General features: G+C 48.7%; 8 protein-coding genes across 8 annotated transcripts; 7 read left to right on the forward strand and 1 right to left on the reverse strand.

Moving 5' to 3' along the window:
- Positions 1-1,865: 1,865 nt before the first annotated feature.
- On the forward strand, positions 1,866-2,285 carry MGYG_00871 (hypothetical protein; the record flags this gene model as incomplete). Its single annotated transcript, XM_003176739.1, has 1 exon — positions 1,866-2,285. The coding sequence occupies one exon, from the start codon at positions 1,866-1,868 to the stop codon at positions 2,283-2,285; it is 420 nt and encodes a 139-aa protein (XP_003176787.1).
- Positions 2,286-2,491: 206 nt separating this feature from the next.
- On the forward strand, positions 2,492-3,319 carry MGYG_00872 (alpha/beta hydrolase fold protein; the record flags this gene model as incomplete). The annotated part of the gene is made up of 1 exon (XM_003176740.1): positions 2,492-3,319. The coding sequence occupies one exon, from the start codon at positions 2,492-2,494 to the stop codon at positions 3,317-3,319; it is 828 nt and encodes a 275-aa protein (XP_003176788.1).
- A 1,647-nt stretch (positions 3,320-4,966) lies between these two features.
- MGYG_00873 (C6 zinc finger domain-containing protein) lies at positions 4,967-7,254 on the forward strand (the record flags this gene model as incomplete). Its single annotated transcript, XM_003176741.1, has 3 exons — positions 4,967-5,662; positions 5,735-6,921; positions 6,981-7,254. 3 exons carry the CDS (start codon positions 4,967-4,969, stop codon positions 7,252-7,254), a joined length of 2,157 nt encoding a protein of 718 aa, XP_003176789.1.
- A 586-nt stretch (positions 7,255-7,840) lies between these two features.
- Positions 7,841-8,782, reverse strand: MGYG_00874 (60S ribosomal protein L42; the record flags this gene model as incomplete). Its single annotated transcript, XM_003176742.1, has 4 exons — positions 7,841-7,880; positions 7,954-8,138; positions 8,223-8,315; positions 8,780-8,782. 4 exons carry the CDS (start codon positions 8,780-8,782, stop codon positions 7,841-7,843), a joined length of 321 nt encoding a protein of 106 aa, XP_003176790.1.
- Positions 8,783-9,542: 760 nt separating this feature from the next.
- MGYG_00875 (bi-ubiquitin) lies at positions 9,543-9,960 on the forward strand (the record flags this gene model as incomplete). The annotated part of the gene is made up of 4 exons (XM_003176743.1): positions 9,543-9,553; positions 9,620-9,674; positions 9,737-9,819; positions 9,876-9,960. 4 exons carry the CDS (start codon positions 9,543-9,545, stop codon positions 9,958-9,960), a joined length of 234 nt encoding a protein of 77 aa, XP_003176791.1.
- Positions 9,961-10,665: 705 nt separating this feature from the next.
- MGYG_00876 (rds1) lies at positions 10,666-12,111 on the forward strand (the record flags this gene model as incomplete). Its single annotated transcript, XM_003176744.1, has 2 exons — positions 10,666-11,025; positions 11,086-12,111. The coding sequence occupies 2 exons, from the start codon at positions 10,666-10,668 to the stop codon at positions 12,109-12,111; spliced, it is 1,386 nt and encodes a 461-aa protein (XP_003176792.1).
- A 507-nt stretch (positions 12,112-12,618) lies between these two features.
- Positions 12,619-17,069, forward strand: MGYG_00877 (V-ATPase in vacuolar membrane protein 1 regulator; the record flags this gene model as incomplete). Its single annotated transcript, XM_003176745.1, has 7 exons — positions 12,619-12,699; positions 12,807-12,992; positions 13,053-15,365; positions 15,427-15,870; positions 15,931-16,177; positions 16,241-16,491; positions 16,551-17,069. 7 exons carry the CDS (start codon positions 12,619-12,621, stop codon positions 17,067-17,069), a joined length of 4,041 nt encoding a protein of 1,346 aa, XP_003176793.1.
- Positions 17,070-17,842: 773 nt separating this feature from the next.
- MGYG_00878 (oligonucleotide transporter) lies at positions 17,843-20,176 on the forward strand (the record flags this gene model as incomplete). The annotated part of the gene is made up of 2 exons (XM_003176746.1): positions 17,843-18,646; positions 18,707-20,176. 2 exons carry the CDS (start codon positions 17,843-17,845, stop codon positions 20,174-20,176), a joined length of 2,274 nt encoding a protein of 757 aa, XP_003176794.1.
- Positions 20,177-20,922: the final 746 nt, after the last annotated feature.

Consider the following 20,922-nt stretch of genomic DNA (forward strand, 5'->3'; position numbering starts at 1 on the left):
ATGCTTTCTCCCGTGGATGTCGGTTGGGAACGCAACTGGTTCAGGTCTTCAGGCAGCCTGACTTCCTTCAAACACAGGGAGGAAGAGAATTCCGCCTTCAACATCCTGGGTTCCACAGCGATACAACGGCGCTGCAGGTGGACAGATCGACATCAAACAGCCCTCTGTAGTTAACTATCCTTTCTGCATGGTTGCAGTCGCAGTGCGCCACAGGGAGAGCGACTGGGGAGAAATCAAAAGAAAAACGCCATCCGAGCTCCCACTGCACACACCAAAGAGTGGCAGGCAGGTTATTTAGTTATTTATGGCCCTTGTTTCCCGTCTCTCTCGCGAACTAGCTGGCTAACTAGCTAGCGAGGCAGCGAGGTAACCGTCCCCTTTTTGATAGGGAGGAGTATGCCACCGCAGCAGGAAGAATAACCGGGAGGTGGCCAACCAAGGGGACTGTGAACTCAACTTGTCATCCAGGTGAGGAAGACAATACGGTTTGCCCTGAATAATATAATTTGCAGGTTATTTTTATACATGTCTCTCTTAGCCTCCAGCGGGACGAACTTGGCCGTTTTCCTTGTAGTTTCACTCTGGGGTCCCATACGGCACATCCAAGAACGTATTTCTTGATTGACTTCCGAGCTGAACTCTGCATAGTTGAGGAGTTAAATGGCTTTATAACTATCTGCAGCGTAACTAGCCAGACATTCCTCAGCATGTATGTGCAGCATGTACGGGGTAGTAGCAGAAAACTTACACATTTTGATTGATGCCTTTCGCCGAGCGTCAACAGGCATCAAACACACCGATGCCGCTTGTGCTATTCAGCCAGGAAGCCGTGCATGGCCATGGCCAGCTGGCTATCCCTTAAGCAGTACAGCTATCATCTTGTGTAGTGACCTCCGCATGGGATCTATACCCAGAGTGTCAGCGTAGGCCACGACCAAACACAGCCCCCCTTTTTCTTCGTAAAAAAGCGATCAGGCGGACAGACAGGCTTGAAGCTTCTTGCGCTGGGGGGCCGATAAGTAGAAGCAGCCAAAGATGAAATTCGAGCAGACTCTGGCTCAGCGTTTGGGCGTAGATAGCAGGGCCGCCGGGCTTCCTGTGCAACTGAGGACTGCTTGCTGTGACATAGAGCGTTCCACCAGTCGCCGTTCAATCACTTTTTGACGGCCTCTTCGCGTTTCTTCTTGCCTTTGGCTTAGTTATGCCTTTGAAAATGCCGTCATCCGTTGATTGATATCTTCGTCCGTCCAGCATTTGAATAACTACTCCGTAGTTAAATATTGCGTTAACTAGCCAGCTATAATAACTGACTTGGTTTGCCGGTCAAGGATGTTGACGTTCAAATTGGCCCACGACACGCTCTTCAGACGCAGGCAACAAGCAACAAGCAACGATGAACTTGAACAGAGAAGAGACAGAATAAACTAGCTGGTTGGTTCACCATGCTGGACACTGAAGATGGCCTTCCAGCAGCCGCAGTGGTGAGAGGACAAGCTGCCAGTCGAATCGTTGCGGAGACAGCATGACGTCGAGAGTTGACTGCCGGCAGCGAACCAGACAGAGCAGTGCAGGACTGGGATCTCGATACTCCTGCATGATATACATCTGCAGACAGGCTGACAGTGGGCATTTATTCAGAGACTACGGTTATTTAGCTACCATTTTTCACTGGCCACGGCCGTTGGATACGAGACGAGGACTCCCACGGAGAGCAGCAAAGGAAGCACCGTCCTGCTCTCTGGCTAACTGACTGGTTGCCTAAATAAGTTACCTATCTCTGCCCCTGCTCCGCCGGCGAACGAAGACCACAGAGCGAAACAAGTCAGTTTCTTCCTCCTTAACATCAGGTCCGGGATAACTTGGGGATGCAGCTGGAGAAAGACTCCCGACAGCAGCGGGCACGCCCAAGTATAACGCTGGCGGAGATGACGGAGAAGGCGGAGGGGAGGAGAAGAACTGGGGAAGAGCTCGATCAGCGGGCCATTCTAGAAGAAACTCCTCCTTGCCGATACTCCGTACTGATCTGGCATTCGGGCGTGGAGACCGCATGGAAGTCCGTCTTCATTGTGGAGAGAGGGTGGGCGCTACAAGGGAGACAGCGGACGGCTGGGTCTGGAGCAGCAGCAGCAGCAGCAGCCTGGTGTCACTTTTTGTCCATCTCCACGGCCATTCCCGCAGTCGTGGACGCCCGTACCGAAGAGCTTGCCATCCGAGTGGCCATCCGGAGGTCCAACTGCGTCTCCTTGACGTCCGCTCTTCTCCCACCCGGCCCCAGTCTTAATTGACCGTGCTTCAGTCTCAGGGGCTGTCGAATTGACAATGGAAGCGGAAGTCCGCATATTTGGCATGAAGAGAGCGGGAGAGAGAGAGGGAGAGAGCTATCTTTTTTCTTATAAAAAGACATTGATAGCCCGCTCTCCGTCTGGGAAGATAAACAAACAAACCGACAGCAGAAACCAAGGGAATCAACAGTCTTGTCCAATTCGCAGCTATGATTGAAAATAACGCCTTGTTGACCAAGGTCAACCACCATGGCAAACAGCTATACTATAAGAAACATGGCAACCCATCCGGTCCTCCGATCGTTTTTGTTCACGGCCTTGGAGGAAGGTCAGAATACTACGACCCCCTGATTTCCTCCCTCGCACTGTCAGGGAACTACTCAATTCACCAATTCGATCTCGAAGGCCATGGACAATCACCTCTATCCGCACTGCCAGCGTTGACTATCTCCTCTCTTGCAGACGATGTCAAGAGTATATTCTCATTGGCTGGCATATCAAGCGCCTCACCCGCAATATTAGTTGGGTGGTCAATGGGCAGCATAATAGCCACATTATTCACCATAAACAACCCAGGACTGGTCCGTAAACTAATCCTCCTCGGCCCTCCTCCATGTCCTCTCCCTACGGCAGGGCAGAACGCAACTCTCGCTCGAGCTGCGGTAGTAAGAGGCAGAGGAATGTCCGCGGTTGCAGACACAGTTGCTACGGCTGCCACATCATCGCTCACCAAAAGCAAAAAACCAGCCGTCTATACAGCAGCACGGTCTACGCTGTTAAGCCAGGACCCAGAAGGCTACGCAAGGGCCTGCATTGCACTGGCCAACGAATCTAAGCCTCTAGGCCTTGAGAAGCTCACCTGCGAGACATTGATCATCACCGGTGACGAGGATAGAGTCAGCCCACCAGCTATTTGCAGTGATATTGCCTCATCAATACCTAACTGTAGACCTCCGGTAATACTGAAGGATGTGGGCCACTGGCATGTTTTCGAGGACATAGATGGGGTGTCGAGATCAATTCGGGCCTTTCTTTAACCCTAGAGACATCCGACTTGGTGTGTTGGAAGTTTTGGGGATTTTCTGGGAATTGATTTTTCTTCTTTTGAGATGGACGGGAATTTGGTTATATCAGGTATGGGTCCATGTCTATAGACATGCTGCTGCACCAGCACTCAGCATCATGAGGATTAGGGATTGGAATTTCGGATGGCTTGATTTGGACTTTTTATCTATACCCATGGCTGGACAAGACCACCATCCAGCGCTGGTTTCTACGGGATAACATATGTTTGGAGTTATATATATAATATTTTAATACTGATATCATTGGAATTTGGTTAATAATGCTTATAATGCTTAATTTAGAGTATTACCGAGTCATTCTACTGTATTGATGCCAGCGAGGGCAACAATCCAATTCCGATCTGTTTTAATTGCATCTTCACCATATCCTGCCATTATGGCTACTGGAAGGAGTTTTGTATGAAGCAACTCACCCGGCAGCACTTCTCTACTCTCTACTCTGTCCTGTGGTAAGTTGGCCGTGCAGCTGATCCATCAAGTTATGAATTAACTGACAGAATATATAGGCTGAATCTGCCAGTCTTAAATCAGTTGAAGGCTAATATGCCTACACGCCCGGTTTACTGATATATTTATGACCTTCGAAATGCCGGTTGACGCTGCGACCTCTACCAACGACACCTTCAACACGAGTATGAATTTAGCCATGTAACAGAATTGGCTTCAAACAGAAGAATTGAATCAATAGGGGAGGCAAGACATCCTTCTACCACTTGCTACTGGCCGGACCGGGAGCCTTCAACGGGTGACGCGCCCTGGAACAGCAACAGCAAGCAGTGCAACGATGGCAGTCCATCCACCGACACAGATGCATCCCGGTGGTGCATATGGACTCTGTGCGAGACTGCTGGCAACAAGCACCCGCGGCTCGGCCTCTCTTTCAAACAGCTTTTGCGCTCTGGTGACCCTGCATGGTCACTGCCATCATTGCCCGGAGACAAGGGAGTAGTTTGCTGCCGGGGCTCTGTATATACAGCCTTGTCTCCCCTAACATCGATGCCACGGTTCCAGTCGACACTGCAGCGGGTATCAAATATATATCTTCGCATGATATACCCAGGCAAACACACAAACCAAGTGACTACCTCGAGGGTGTACGGCGCAATCTTTCCCCCGATATAACGCCGTACGATACACGCAGGCCGCCGACCCGTAACGTCGCCGTTGCACTACGTATCAGCAACTCGCCTCGTCTTTCCCACAGGCCTGGTCAGGCTGATATCGGTCTGCCGTTTTTCTTTTTCGTCTCCCCCGGAGGCAAGGTACCTCCCTCCCTCTGGTTAATAATCGGCAGGTTTATTAGTTATATATAATAACTAGCAGTTGGGTGCTTGAAAACAAAAAATAAAGCCGGCCAAAAAGCAATATGTATACGCTCTATATAAACGCAAAAAAGCCAGAACCGACGGCGACGTCTGACAACCAGTGCCCATAAGCCTCCTCTTCGTTCAGTCATCGCGTCTCTGTGATGGCGTAGAAAGAGCGAGCTACCAAAAACAATCGAAGAAGCAAGTAAGCCCGACTGGCAGCAACCGTCCGGTGGCCCTCCTTGCCGCTCCTCTGCCTGCTCCTCCGCGATCACCGGCCTTGCCCTCCGCCATGAGCAGCACAACCCACACGAACAAGCGGCTGCCAGTCAGTTGCGAGCCCTGCCGCAAGCGTAAGATCCGTTGTCCGCGCAATGGTCCGCCGTGCGACACCTGTATACGCCGCGGCCTGGGGATGGCGGACTGTTTCTTCCTGGGCCAGTCGCGCAACCAGCTGAACGCAAGCTCTGCGGAGTCGTCGAAGATAGTGCAGCAGGAGCTCCTGCAGCGCATACGGAACCTCGAAGATCTACTCAAGAAGCACGTTGGGGCTCATGCCATCGTCGGCGGCCAGGCGGGCCAGGGAAGCCAGGATGAACCCGTATCGCCGCCAACGACCAACATCTCGGCCAGCACGGAGGCAGACAGCAGAAGCAACAGGAGCTTTGGCAACAGCAATAAAAACAACAATGGCAACAGCAACAGCTCGGATCTCCCGCAGAGTCTGCTGCAGAATGTCGGCTCGCTCTCTATCTCGCCGCAGGGCCACGTTCGGTTCGAGCCGCAGTCGTCGAAGCTGGACTTCCATCTCGCTCAGATCTCGGCCAGCGAGTACCGCAACCAGGTGAACAGCGTCAACGAGGAGAAGCCCAGCGGATTCCCCTTTGGCTGCGATGATCCGGCCTCCAGAGATAGGCTGCTGGCCCGTCTACCGCCGAGCAGATACTGCGATGCCCTGAAGGACACGTACTTTCGGGTGTTTTCTCCAGTTTGTTCTTCCCGCCATTAAAATCTTAACTAGGCTGTGGAGATCTTTGGCTAACGACTGTCTACTATATAGCTGTTTCATATATTGCACGATCCTACCTTTGCTGAAGAGTATGAACGCTTCAGACAGGATCCCGCTTCGGTGTCTCTATCATGGCTGGCGCTGCTCTTTGTCGTCCTGGCCATCGGCGTCACGAGTCTGGGCGACGATGACCCCTTACTCCCCGACCTGGGACGAGAGGCCACCCCCAGCGCCAATATCAGGGTCATATCAGAACAGTACCGGTCTGCGGCCATGCAGTGCCTTGCTGCAGACCAGGTGTTGTCTCGACATTCCATGAAAACCCTGCAAGCCCTGGTGCTCCTTATCTATGCCCTCACCCATAGTTCACAGCCTTCGTGGGTGCTCATCGGAATGACCCACCATGTAGCCATTGCAATGGGCTGTCATCTCGACCCGGACAACTTCAATCTCGGCCTTGTCGAGGCGGAAGAGCGTCGGCGATGCTGGGCCGGGCTGATCATGTTGCATATGATCCAGAAGATCTCCTTCCGCAACCTCGACCGCCAGCGTCTGAGTCGAGATGTTCGCCTACCATTAGATGCAAACGACCTCGATTTGATGAAGAACAGCGGCCTCACTATGGACCAGCTTCGTCGCCCTACCGGTCCTACGCAGATGACCTATCTGCTCTTCAAGTTCCGTCTCTATGATATTGCGTTGGCTATATGCAACGAGATATTTTCCTCAGAAGCATCCCCTACCGTCATAGCTAAGCTGGACAATGACATAACCAGTCAGCAGGAACTCTGGACCGCCCGCTACCACTCTGATACCAGCGTTGAACCATTACCCAGCCAGCACTTTGCTCATATCAACATCCTCTTCGGTTACTCCCATCAACTGCGTTTGTTGCTACATCGTCCGGCCTTGAACCGCTATCTCACTGGAGATATCAATGATCGCACTCATAGCTCCCGCAACCGCTGTCTGGATGCTGCAAAGGGCCTGCTATCTATCCAAAAGACGCTCGCTGAATCGCCCCAGTACGCTCCTTATAGATGGTACACGGCTGGGTTGGCTAGTTTCCATGCTTTCCATGCTGCAATCGTGCTCACTGTGATCATGATGAACCCTGAAAGCCAAGCAGAATATGATGAGATCCATGCCCTGCTAGTAGATACTATACAGGTCTTCCATCTGCTTGCAAGCAGAAGCAGCCTATGTGAGAAGGGAATCCCAATTCTCAGTCAACTGCTGTAAGTCATCACCGCTACTCCTCATATACAGGTCATACACCAATTCTAACCATACGCAGTGAGATGGCATCTCCCCAGCCTCAGCACCTGTCCATACCGCAACAACAGCAACAACAACAGCCGTCTCAATCTGATCTGATGTCTCCTGCTGTTCCTTCACCACAAGATCCTCCCCACCCTCTCCTTAGTCACGCAGGCTCAATTTCAGAACCAACGTTCGACTTTGCGAACACTCATTTCGAAACAATTCAGTCCCAGCTCCAAGCTCAGTACTGGGTCACTGCTAGCAGCATCCCATGGAATAACTGGGGTTTCCTGATCCACCAAGTATAGTTTTCTGTTCTTCATTATCAAATTTTCTGGAGTTCTAGGTATGATTTTTTTAGGGAAGCTTTTCGATGCAAAATGGCCAACGTTATATGTTTTGTGGACATTTGGATGCAGGTATGTTGGGTGATGATCAGTGATCCTCAGCAATGAAGTCTAGGGACACCGTATGACAATTTTAAAGAGTTTATCAAAAAAAAAAACCTAGGATAGTAATATATTGTGTGACTGGCATCACCCACCATCATCCTACTCGAGTATGGACCAAATAAGGCTTCATTAAAGTTGTGTCATTTCCCTTGAACCAGTTCATCATTCTTGCTTCTGCCGTCTAATTTACACGGAAAGTGAAATATTTAATGATTTTTAATTATTTCTTTATCATTCCGAGTTGCCCACCCCCCCGTACGATTTCCCATTCCAGAAGTGATGTATAGATAAGATATCGGAAAGGCAGTAAAGGGGGTGTCTTTAAGAGAAGTACGGCATCATAGTAGGAGAAGAAAAAAAGATGCGAAGAAGAATGCCATCGAGAGGGATAGATGTGGTTGAAGGTATTTCATTCGTTTTAAATTTTATTTCCTTTTGTCGTTTAGAAAACAAGAGCAGCACCCTTGGTCTTCTTGTCACCACTATAGAGTTGAAAATACGAGTTAGTATAGACTCTAGCCATTATCCGTCAGCCTAGGAATTAAAGGGACGTACCCAAGCTCGAAGTGCTTGCATCGCTTCAGAGCGAGCTGTGCCTTGGTCTTGCAGACTGTGCATTCCATTCGGAGAACGACCTTCTTGGTGGTCTTGGCCTTCTTTCTGAAGACGGGCTTGGTCTGACCACCATAACCACTCTGTTTGCGATCGTAACGGCGCTTACCCTGGGCGAATAGCGAAGCCTATGGTTTCAAACGGAGGCCGTTCAGTATTCTTGTACATGCATTGGGGGAGCATCATATGTGAATGACCGCGGGACTGCTGACCTTGCCTGCCTTGTACTGGGTGACTCTGTGCTGGGTGTGCTTCTTGCAGTCCTTGCCCTTGCAGTAGGTCCGGCGGGTTTTTGGAATGTTGACCTAATTGAGTCAAAATGGTCAGTGGCATGTTCGTGATTAGTTTGCTGCGCGTGTGTACGTGTGCATTGCTATCTCAGAGCTTGGGGGGCCCCTTATCCGGTCTCTTGAGCAAGTACGGTGTCTCCGGAGTGTTGTGGGCGTCTGCTCTCGAATTTATTCCCTATCCGTCGTGTAAAAGTTGCTGCCAATTAAGAGGTTTTTGCCATCTCCATATTCGAAGATTACCGGTCACAATACCGCACGTCCATTTCCGCTTCCTGAATAGAGGGTGATTTTCGCAAATATCCCATCTCGATGTTATCTCCGAGAAATCCGTCGTCGTGGTTGACTTATTCAATTTTGTCGAGCGTCCTTCGCAATGCGATTGCTGGCTTCAGAGTCTCGATTGCTCGCCGGATAGAGTCCCCCACGCCCTGGTATAAAATCGACACGGCTAATGCGAAGAAGGAAGATCATATTCTTACCATGGTGACTGATTTTTGCCGGATCACAGACTGTGGTAGTGGTGTCGCTGGTCGTTGGTCGCTGAGTCTGATATCAAAGTCGAAGTCGATGCGACTTTTGTGTGTTGTGAATTTCACGCTCGCTTACGTTTGGAGCCAAGAAGCTAGGCGAGTTTACGTAAGCATAGTAATGTAACAAAACATCCGTACGGCGGCAGCATGGCATATTTCGCATTTGATATAAGGAGTAGATCAGAGCAGGGCAACGATAGATGACAATGAGAATGAGGGTGTCTGATGCTGTATAACTAATAGTGAGGATGTACGCCGTATATATTAATGTTATCGACTGCCTATAGTTTGATGATGAATGCTATGCTGCATGGGTTGTTGGCTTGTAGTTAGCGGTTTTACGCCATATTTTTTATCCCACCTGCACCGTGTTATATATGTCCAGCCTCTGCCGTCTATGCATAACTACATAATCATCTTCTATGCATCAGTTCTTGTCTTCAAACGTCGTCGTCGCCTGCCTCTACACGCGCCATTTGATGTTCACGTGGTGATAAGCGTTATCGCGTCTTGGCGCGGCTTCTTCCTTCTTGGGCGCCGTTTTGTATATTTATAAGTCGAAAGATGACAAGACGAAGTAGAAGATCGAATAAAGGAAGATAGCGTTTGGTGTTTCTGTCTACAGCATTCCTCTTAGCCTCGATCCCTCTTCTTACACTGTCCGACGGTCGCTGTAGCCTTCCCTTTTGTCACTCTACACGCCACCTTCACCATGCTGATCAAGTGCGTCTCTACCCCTCGTACATTCATACGCTCCCCTCGCTCACCAGCTAACCTGCCTCTCAATAGAGTTAGAACACTCACAGGCAAGGAAATTGAACTGGATATCGAACCAGACTATAAGGTACGAGTATCTTAGCTTTTGCTGCTGTTAAGGCAGCTGAACTAACAATTTTGTCTGCCTAGGTATCCCGTATCAAGGAGCGTGTAGAGGAGAAGGTCGGCATCCCTCCAGTGCAGCAAAGACTGATTTTTGGTGGAAAGCAGATGTAATATCCTCTTGCCACACTTGAGTTCTCCGCTTGCTAACTATTTGATTAACCAGGGCCGATGATAAGGCTGCATCGGAGTATAACCTTGAGGGAGGAGCCACACTACATCTGGTATTGGCCCTACGAGGAGGGCAGTAATGCCCAAATGCCCTATGAAAGATGAAAGAAGCAGCTAGAGTGAAAATGAGAGAGATATGAAGAGAAAGACAGACGAAGGAAGCCAATATCCGCCTCTCACCAACCCACCTGCTAGCCCTACCAAGGGAACAGCGAATTATCACAAACCCCTAAGGACATCTCTTGATACCTTTCTTTGACCCGGTCAAACTGGGTCCAGTCACAAAACGACACCCAGAACTTCAGTGATTGATATTATTTCTGCCCCTTATCTTAATTACTAGATCCGTTACCTGCATATTCGATATTAGCGAGACAATCAAACTACTCTACAATGCGTTGTCTTGGACCAACAGATTCAAACCGGAAGATGATAACTCCTCCCTTCTCTTCTTTCTACCTAGGTACCATTGGATACAATAGCTTGCCAAAAAAAAAAAATACTATTACTAAATGCTCCCATGTTTGGCAAGGCCAGCGATTCAATGGTAGGGAGCGTCACGATGACGCAACTAAAGCTTCCACCTGGTTCAAATAGAGCTTTATCAATACATTACAGTTTGCGAATCCTATTTTTCCCACAATATATGCGTTGAAAAATGGTAGAATAATTATCTGTAGTCAACTCGAGCAGAACACCAGGCAGTTTTATTTTCGGTAGAGCGGTGTTGTTTTGCATATACCCAAGTATCTCAAGTAGCAACAACAAGAGCCAAAAGGGGAAAAATGCGGTCATTTACATACATTGCCTACCTGTTGATATGGCTAGTGAGCGATTGCAGCTTCCGGGTAGCAGCCCAGAGCAGCTCGCCTGCATCAGCTGCTGCACCGCCGGTTCGAAGTCATCAGTCTGTGGCCAGCCATGGCCCATACAGTGGAACGCCCACAGTTACTGGAGCATTGAAGAACACTCCATTGGGTACAGAGATACCTGCAGGACCTCCAGCAGCAACAGCTACGACATACCCAAGTGATGGGCAGCTTCACGGCCCCCAACCTGCTCCGTATGTTCCAGCCGGAGGTCGAGGGACGAATGGGACTCAACCGGTGTATAACGTCAAAAGCGATTTTGATTATGAATCGTTGGTATGATTTTATGTGAACCTCCCAGTGGTGGATTGTTCAACATTGCTAACAATGAGCTAGGCTCTGGCATTGTATCAGGAATGGATCGAACTGGATCTCTTCCGGTACGGCCTTCAAAACTTCTCGGAACAAGAATTTGCTGCTGCCGGACTCACTTCAGAAGACAGGTATCTGATCGAGTTCATGGCTGAGCAGGAGATTGGTCATGCAACTATGCTCAGTAATATCTTGGGTGCTGAGGCTCCTATGCAGTGCTCGTACAACTACCCTTTCACTAATGTCCGTGAGTTTGTAGACTTTTGTCAGAAACTCACTCGCTTTGGTGAATCGGGAGTGTATGGGTTCCTGGGTCATCTCAACTCAGGCGAAGCAGCCACGCTTCTCCTCCAGTCAATCACCACCGAGGCCAGGCAGCAGATGATATTCCGCCAGTTTAACGGCATGTTCCCTATGCCCGTCTGGTTTGAAGTTGGTATCCCGCAGTCATGGGCGTGGACCTTACTCGCCCCTTATATCAGCTCATGTCCACCGGACCAGACCAAACTTGCCTGGCAAAACTTCCCAGCTCTGCGCATAATCAACCAACCTAGCCCAGCACGCATCAACGGCTCTGCAGGAACAAACGAGACGTTAGGCCCCGGCATGAATACATTGCGTAGTTCGAACCTCACCTCCTCTCAAAGCTGTCTCAACGCAACCGATTCGTCTACCGACTGTGGCCCAGCAATCACCCAAAACCGTACAAATCCTCTCTCTTATCCCGGCCGTGTCGTCAATCTCTCGTGGGATAGCCCCGGAAAAGCTGTCGGCCCAAATAACAGCTATATCACCTCTTCTCAAGCGAAAGCCCCCAAATTTGTCGTCTGGGTATCGCAGCTCAATGTCACATATTCTACTTTGAATATGCAAGGGAACAGCTCAGGTACCACCGTGCAGCCGAATATGGAGACCTTCCAGGGGGATCCAGCAATCAACGGAACCATGTTCATCGCTGTCACAGACTCAGACACGCCGTATACGTCGTTCAATCTGTCAATGATCAACCCGCACATCGTTGCCGGTCCAGCATTGTATCAGGCTGGCTGAGAAAGGGTATAAATCGGCTATCATAACGTATTCGTGTACCAATTTGGTCTTGGGATGCTTGTAAAAATAACATGGATAAATCGATAATGTTTAATATATAATCAAAAGTTGGACGTAATTCTTCATACCTCCGTCAAAGACGTAACAATTGGTAGCCCCCTGCACATGGTAGAGAGAAGATCAGTATCAAATAGCACCGACCAGCGCGTTTCTTCCCTTGTCGTTGATGTCAACTTGGCTGATTTGATTGGCGTGACTCTCAAATTTGAGGCAAAAGTCCATCACGCGCAAGTTCACGTCATAGTTTCACAGTCCAAAAGCCAACAACACCAAACCTCGTTATACGAACAACGACGAGCAAACAACACCAGAGGGATTAGGCAGTAACTGCACCAAAAGGCTTCTTCCCGGCACCTTCGCTCTTCATGTGAAACTGCAGGATCCCGTCATTTTCTGCAATGGTATAGCACGGCATCTTGCCTGGCGTGTTTCCCCCACGACTCTGCGATGCGCACCGTACTTCCAGGCAGACCTGCGCCGAAGCTTCAAGCTGTCAGCACAGCTCTGTGGGAGAGCATCCGCGTTGTTGTAAGTGATACAAGATCTTTAGATCACTCCGAAATGCTTCTTCTACCCAATACATGCTGGAGCTGAGAGAGGACTGGGCTTATTTATCTTTTCTCATCTGTCGCTAGGCGTATATATCAGGCAACGCAGTTATCATCCTTGGAGGTCCGCAGAAGCTGTTGCAGACAATCTACCTCGACGATATCGAATGGCTTTCCGCAGTCAATATAGATGAAGCTTCTGGGAGAATTGCTGTATGTGGAGGACAGACAATATTGGTTTACAACCCGTCGAAAATCCGCAACAACGTTGAGGTACGATCGCAGCCTGGGTACTTTGCAGCCATGGCATAACGCCTACTAATGTGGCTATAGTGGAAGCTACATCATACATTCAAACGTGAAGATACTGATTCCGGTGACGATGATGACAATGACGGAGATGGGGAGATCAGGACACTGTCATGGGGTGGCCCCGGAGAACTTCTAGCAGGCAGCAGGAGCCTTGTTCTTTGGCACATTGACGACCATACTCCGCATGCTATATGGACGAACAGGCTGGCAAATCGGGCCAAAATTGCGCAGTTTTCATACGATGCAGGGCTTATTGCGTCCGCAGGAGATTACGATCAGTTTGTGAAAGTATGGAGGCGACTGTCTTTCGGTGCGGACGAAGCTCGGTTCGACGTTACGTATCTACGACATCCAAGTACCGTGACAGGCATACATTGGCGCCGACCACATCATGTAGAGCAGACAATAGACAATGTCTTATACACGATATGCTCAGACAACAAGATTAGGGTGTGGGCACCGATGGACCGCCATGCCTTACAGGCACTTCAACTTTGGAATGTGATTGACATGGAATCTTCAATTCAGCCAAGATACCCGCCTAAATCACCCACCGCCAGCAATAGATATGGATTCATCGTTGACAGTCGTGATTTCTCTCTTGCTACTGAACGTGCGGTGCAGCTTGGACCCGCAACGGAAAAGGACAAATTCGCCCTCGACCACCTTATCGAAGCTGCCACCAAGAGTCCTGAGGTCTGTGTCATCCTTGACGAGAGCGGCCACATGTGTGTATGGGGACTCGAGAATGCTGGCTGTAAAGCGCAGTCCGAAGCCAATATATTCAACATAGCTCACGTTGAAGGACTAGATCTTTCTACTACTCTGGGTAACCGTCAGATAGGCAATTATGCCCAATTTTATCCTTTTGCTGGAGGTATTTCTGATGCATCCTTTACCATCCTTGCTCATTATTACGATGGCCGGATTGAATGGTTTGACTCACGGGTTGATATTTTATTCGACCCTACTCCTCGAAAACGCCGATTAGTGTCACAAGCTACCTGGTCAGGACACACGGAGTCGGTGAAAAAGATAGTACGTACGCCGAGTGGAAAGGTTCTGAGCTCTCGAACCAATGACAATAATGCCGTTATATGGCGTCAGAGGTCAAATACTAGCACTGGCTCCGTACTAGTCCAGCAAAGTGCACTCAATTGTGACATGCATATCCATCGAACATGTTTGTTGGAAGATGGGAATTTTCTAGTCAACCTCCACCATAATGGCATATCCATGTGGGATATTCGCTCATTCGAAGCTCAGATGATTGCGAAAAGTGATTTGCGTCTCAGCAGTAAACCTCTATGCGTTTTGCTCATACCCACATCCGAAACTTGTACTTCATACATTGCAGCAATAGGGGCTGATATGACGGGCGTAGCATGGGAAGTCACCCTTCCTACCGGGAAGGCTTATCGAGGACAGCAGAAAAGGGATGATACCCCCGTTTTGCGAGAGTTCTCAACGTTCAGCCTCGGGTCGGATGAGGAGGTTTCTTACATCCTCCCGGTTGATCCGGCAGGATCAAAACTCCAGGCATCTCATTCTTTAGATTTGTTTGCCACTGATATTGCCCTATCTTACTCTCATAATGGGACTATCAAGACTTGGACTGCTAAAGTCGATAGATCAAAACGCAGGGTTGAGTGGCTACTGACTGCTACTGTTGAGACGGGAATTCTGAACCCTTCCCTGGGAAGCGCTGGCTCAGTCCGAAAGGCCGCCCTTGTAGATCAAAATCGAACACATTTGACTATTTGGGATACGAACAGCGCTCAATTGGAGCTAGAGGAAAGCTTCGAAGAGCATGATATCATCCAGGATCTGGACTGGACATCAACCCCTGACATCCAATCGATCTTGGCTGTCGGCTTCCCACATAAAGTCATTCTACTTTCACAATTACGATACGACTACCTCGACGCTGGCCCCTCATGGGCACAAATTCGAGAGATAAAGATTGGATGCCACACACCTCACCCTATCGGCGATTCGTGCTGGCTCGGTAACGGAAACCTTGTTGTTGGTGCTGGTAACCAACTCTTCGTATATGATAAGTATATCGAAGCTAGCAACAGATGGGTTACCAATCTGCGTCTACCTTATCATGACGAGACACAGTTCGATCTATTCGATGCTGTTAGCAGGCTCAACGGACCTCTCCCTGTTTTCCATCCACAATTTCTGGCCCAATGCATCCTGAGTGGTAAAATAAGTCTCGTCCACCTAATATTGACAAGACTGCATAAGAAATTGAAGTATGCTACCGATGGTGACGAAGTGGACGCTTTTCTCGAAATTCCGCTGGAGGATATATATAATGAGATCTCTGTACGTGAGCTTTCCTGTCTCAAACGTTAATATTCTATCAGAACTAACGATTTGTCATAAGCCTATACAACAGATAACGTACAAGGAGATGAACTCTGCCTATGCAAATTTCACCATAGATCATGAACCTCATGTCCTTGATGAGAGTATTGCTACATCACTCAACGAATACCTAAAGAAAATAACCCTTCCGCAGCTATCATCTAAAGAACAGTTCCGTCTCGTTGATACCGTTGAATGTGTTGCTACGGTAGAGAAACACCAACGTTCAATGGATGTGAATGCTGCGAGGTATATACTCTTCTTCCGTCAATATATGCTCCGGAAGAGTCAAGGTTTTCTTGAAGAATATATGGTCCCATGGCGAGAGATCGTCTGGGCGTTTCATAGTGGTAGCCATGAAATCCTTACCGACCTCGTTGGGAGACAATTCCATGGCAAGATGCTTTGGGAAAATGCTAGGGAAAGTGGAATTTTCATGTGGATTACTGACACGAACGCTCTGGTATGGCATCTCTCTACCCTTTTTCTCCATACGAACCGTTTCCTAACGAGATTTGCTTAGCGTGCTCTCCTGGAAGTTATTGCCCGAAATGAATATACCAAGTCCGATGACAAGAACCCTATTGATTGCAGCATTTTCTATCTTGCCCTAAAGAAAAAGAAAGTTCTGCAAGGTCTCTGGAGGATGGCAACATGGCACAAGGAGCAGCCAAACACGCACCGATTTTTATCAAATAATTTTAAGGAGGAACGATGGCAGACTGCTGCGTTGAAGAACGCTTTTGCATTACTTGGAAAGCGAAGGTTTGGTGAGGCTTACCCCCAAGGCCCAATAATGAGTGGAACTGTAGAGTGCTAATATGCGTTATCAGAGTACGCTGCCGCCTTTTTTTTGTTAGCAGATCATCTGCGTGATGCGGTAAACGTCTGCATCAATCAGCTCAGGGACATACAGCTTGCAGTCACAATCGCTCGTGCCTACGAAGGAGATGATGGTCCGGTTTTAAAAGAAATCTTGGAAGACCGAGTACTCATCACGGCTGCCACGGAGGGTAACCGATGGATGGCCACTTGGGCATTTTGGATGCTGAACAGACGTGATATGGCCGTTCGAGCCTTAGTCGTAAGTGTTTTTCACCGTTCCCTTACCATTGCTCTGTAGTAACAACCCCACTTGTATAGACACCGATAGAAGGCCTTCTTCCGCCCACTCCGGGCTCGCCAACGAGCCCAGGCCAAGTTGCTTTACAAGCGAAGTCGTACTTGTCTAATGACCCAGCATTAGTCGTTTTGTATCAACAGCTGCGTGAGAAGACCCTCCAGACTCTCAAAGGTGCATCTCGGATTGGCGCTCGGGAGGAGTGGGAGTTCGTCTTGCGTAATGCACGACTATACAGCCGCATGGGTTGTGATCTCCTCGCTCTCAACTTAGTACGGGAATGGGAGTTCCTCACTCCGTCTCATCCCACAGACACCGTCTCTAAGAGGCTGTCATTCAGTTTCATGGAAGATTCGCGAGATCCACTCAGGCTACTCAAGCGAAGAGGGAGTCTTGTTGTTGCTGATATGCATATCACCCATGACAAGAAAGACGACACCAGAGATACTGAACCTAATAAGGGCGGTCCTCAGCAGTCAAAGAATCCCACACAATTCCAAGAACCGGAGTCGAGCTCTTTACTTGATTCCTTCGGCTTCTAACCGTTTTTCTTTCACCTTTTCAACCATATGTTATTGTTTACTGCTACTTTTTTATTATTATTTTGTTTTTCATTTCACTTTATTTCTATTTCTTTTTTGGATGCATATGGGCTACGCGTGTATTTCAATTTCGGTATGGAGTACTGAGTGTTTATTCTACTTTTTGGGGGAGAGGCTGTGATGTCTACTATTTAGTTATCTATCAATCGATGTACAACAGGAATATTTGGCGAGTTCAGCATCAACTTTCCATCATCGTTCTCTAATATGGTCAGCATCCCCATTGTATCCAAGGTGTGTCACTGGATGTCAGCCAGCGCTGTTGACTTGATAGACCAGGCTGGTTCTGAATGTCAAAACACCAGCCTCGCCTCCCAATGTGATAATTATTAATGCCATGCATGACAAGCATCTTATCATCGTCTTTTATTGGTAAGGAAGTTGATAAAACCGAACGATCGACATTACGTCAAAAAGGCGCCGGCAAAGCATCACCATTAGTCAGCCCGTGATGGCTTCATTCTTGGGTCTTTTTAGGCCATTATTGGGGTCAACGACGGCGAGAGGGATGAGCATCCTCTCAGCCGAGAGAAAGCAGCCTGTCTAACTATATATATATATATATATATCCGAGGGGGATGTAATATGGGATCTCGCAAGGCACTCTCCCCACGTACTCCAACCATACGGCCTCGATAAAGACCGTTGCCCTGTCACACGATACACAGCTCGAGGTCCCTGTGGCTCGCCGGTCGAACGAGAGACTCATCACCATGGAGGCCAGTAGCAATAACACACCTAGGGACGAGGATATACTGGAAACCAGCGAAAGACCAGTAGAAGAGGATGATGCCTCGCCCAAAACGTACGCGCAGAGCTTCACGCCACGGTCGTTGCTTGTTGGTCTCGCCATAGGAGCGTTGATAACATTCTCAAACACCTACTTTGGCCTGCAGACAGGATGGATCAGTGTCATGACGATGCCCTCGTCCCTGATTGGATTTGCAGTTTTCAGATCTCTCTCCCGCCATCTTTCGTTCCCTTTCACACCAGTCGAGAATGTTCTGATACAGACGGTTGCCGGTGCCGTTGGGACGATGCCCCTAGGATGCGGCTTCGTGGGTGTCATTCCAGCTCTGGAGTATCTACTCCGGCCAGGAGCCGATGGTCCTATGGACGGGAGTGACGGTGGTGACGGTGAAGGCGGGCCCTTGAAGTTGGCATCATGGAAGCTGGTTATCTGGAGCTTGGGCGTTTGCCTGTTCGGCGTCATCTTCGCTGTGCCTCTGAGAAAGGAGGTTATAGTACGGGAAAAGCTCAAGTTCCCCAGTGGTACAGCGACGGCCCTCATGATAAATGTGCTACATGGAGCCAGCAAGCCGGACGAGAAAGGCAAAGGGGTTGCAAGGAGACTGAACCATTCCGCAAACAGTCTTGCAGAGACCGAACGGCTATTGGTAGCCAACGACACTGCGAATGTCACACTGGAATATCTCGAAGTAGACAGAAGAAGAAGACATGCATGGAAGGCCAAAATTAGAATGCTGCTTCTTGCATTCGGCGTGTCTGCAATCTATGTAAGGTCACACACTATCATCTATAACTCCCCCTGTGATGCTGACCTAAATCGGGGTTAGACGCTTCTTTCGTACTTTGCACCAGTTCTCCGTGACCTGCCAGTGTTTGGTCTGCCTCTGGCACATCAATGGCTATGGACCCTGAATCCGTCGCCAGCCTACATCGGACAGGGCATCATCATGGGTCCTTCAACCTCCCTCCATATGCTGCTTGGTGCCATAATCGGATGGGCCTTACTCTCCCCGCTGGCAAAGCATAACGGCTGGGCTCCAGGACCTGTAGACAACTGGGAAACGGGTAGCAAAGGATGGATTGTTTGGGTCTCCCTGGCAATCATGCTTGCTGATTCGATCATCAACTTGGCCTGGTTGGCGATTCGGCCACTTGTCAACCATGGCCCTGGCTTTGTGGTTCGTCTTCAGTACAACCTAAGACAGAAACAGTTCTGGACTAGCCTGTTTAGCGGAAGCTCTTCGTCTAGTCATGGCTATACTGCCATACGTGCACGAGAAGGTCATGACCTAAAGGCAGAGGACTATGATGCTCCTCCATCTGAACTTATATCTAACCGCACAGTCATGATATTGCTTCCACTTGCGCTAATACTAAACGTCGTATGCATGCGCATAGCGTTTGGTGACATAATCTCTCCTTTTCTTTCAATCGCAGCCACACTCCTCGCCCTTCTTCTCTCCATAATGGGCGTTCGTGCATTGGGAGAAACAGACCTCAACCCCGTATCCGGCATTAGCAAACTCACTCAGCTCATCTTTGCTGTAGTCACTCCTGCAAGCCGCCATACACGCCGCAGCGCAATTGTTGCTAACCTACTTGCGGGTGCTGTGTCTGAGTCAGGAGCTCTGCAGGCGGGTGACATGATGCAGGATCTGAAGACGGGGCATTTACTTGGTGCCAGTCCCAAGGCACAGTTCTATGGCCAAGCCATTGGAAGTATCGTCGGCGCTATCATCTCAGTTGGCGTGTACAAGCTCTACATCAACGTTTATCCAGTTCCCGGGCCAATGTTCCAAGTCCCAACGGCACATGTCTGGATATTCACTGCACGGCTTGTCACCGGCCAAGGCCTCCCAGAAATGGCATGGCCAGCTGCCGGTATTGCTTGTGTAATATTCACAATCACGACCATTCTGAGGATTGTCGGAACCGTGTCTGGTCCGGCTGGTAGTAATGGGACAACATTTGCACCGTGGCGTGCTTGGGTACCTGGTGGCATTGCCGTCGCAGTTGGAATGTACAACGTTCCCTCATTTACCTTAGCGAGGGCAATTGGAGGTATAATTGCTCTTGTATGGCAGTATCGCTCCAAGCTTATGCGAGATCGCCTTGCATTGTCAAAAGCACAAGATACGGATTCACCAGATGACCAGGAAGCATCCAAGGCGCTGGATGACGAAGGAGATTCAACTTCATCCACGATAGTTATCTTAGCGTCTGGTCTTATTCTTGGTGAAGGTATCGTCAGCATTCTTAACCTGATACTAGCAAGTGCAAAAGTTCCGCACCTTTAGCCCTTGAGGTTCGTTCATGAATAATACTTGTGATTCAAAGAAAGTTATATACTTGATAAGTTTTATGTTGTTTTGGGATAGATTTATCTTAGAAGGCTCGGTTTGTCTATAACAATGGAATGTCTCTTATAAAAACGGCTCAACAGCACAGCTAATACAGAGGGCAAAGTATCATGAAATTCAAATATAAGGAATTAATTGGCTCTCCTATCTTCTTCGGCTCGTATGGATATTTGATATAGGGGCTGGACACGCGTTGATAGCCTTGTTGAGAGACTTATAGCTCTTTAAATGATTGGCCACGGTTTATATTCGTAACTACTACTCATGAACTTATATCTAACATAGTACGTCTTGACAGGCACGACGTATCTCAAACAATCATGTCAAATAAGCAACCGGGCATGTGTGAAAAATGAGTAAAGCAATATATACACACTAGAGAGTGGAGCTAAAAGCCACAAAGGAAAAAAAAATTTAAGATGTAAATACAACACCGTTAAACTTGACTTGATACCGTCAGCGCGAGCATCTTCACGGGTTTCAAAAGGAAGAAAAGAACCGAAGAAGGAAACAAAAGTAAAACATATAGGGATATCACCACCTTGGCATCACCAATGAAAGCACGTATGCATGCATGATCATGGCTAAAGCCCACATAGATATAGCTAAATCGGTATGCAGGGTCTCATCTCATGTACACCCGTTAGCTCAAAGAAGAGAAAGAAAAAATAGACATTAGAAGC

Source organism: Nannizzia gypsea, genomic scaffold (genome assembly GCF_000150975.2).
Source record: "Nannizzia gypsea CBS 118893 supercont1.1 genomic scaffold, whole genome shotgun sequence".
NCBI lineage: Eukaryota > Fungi > Ascomycota > Eurotiomycetes > Onygenales > Arthrodermataceae > Nannizzia > Nannizzia gypsea.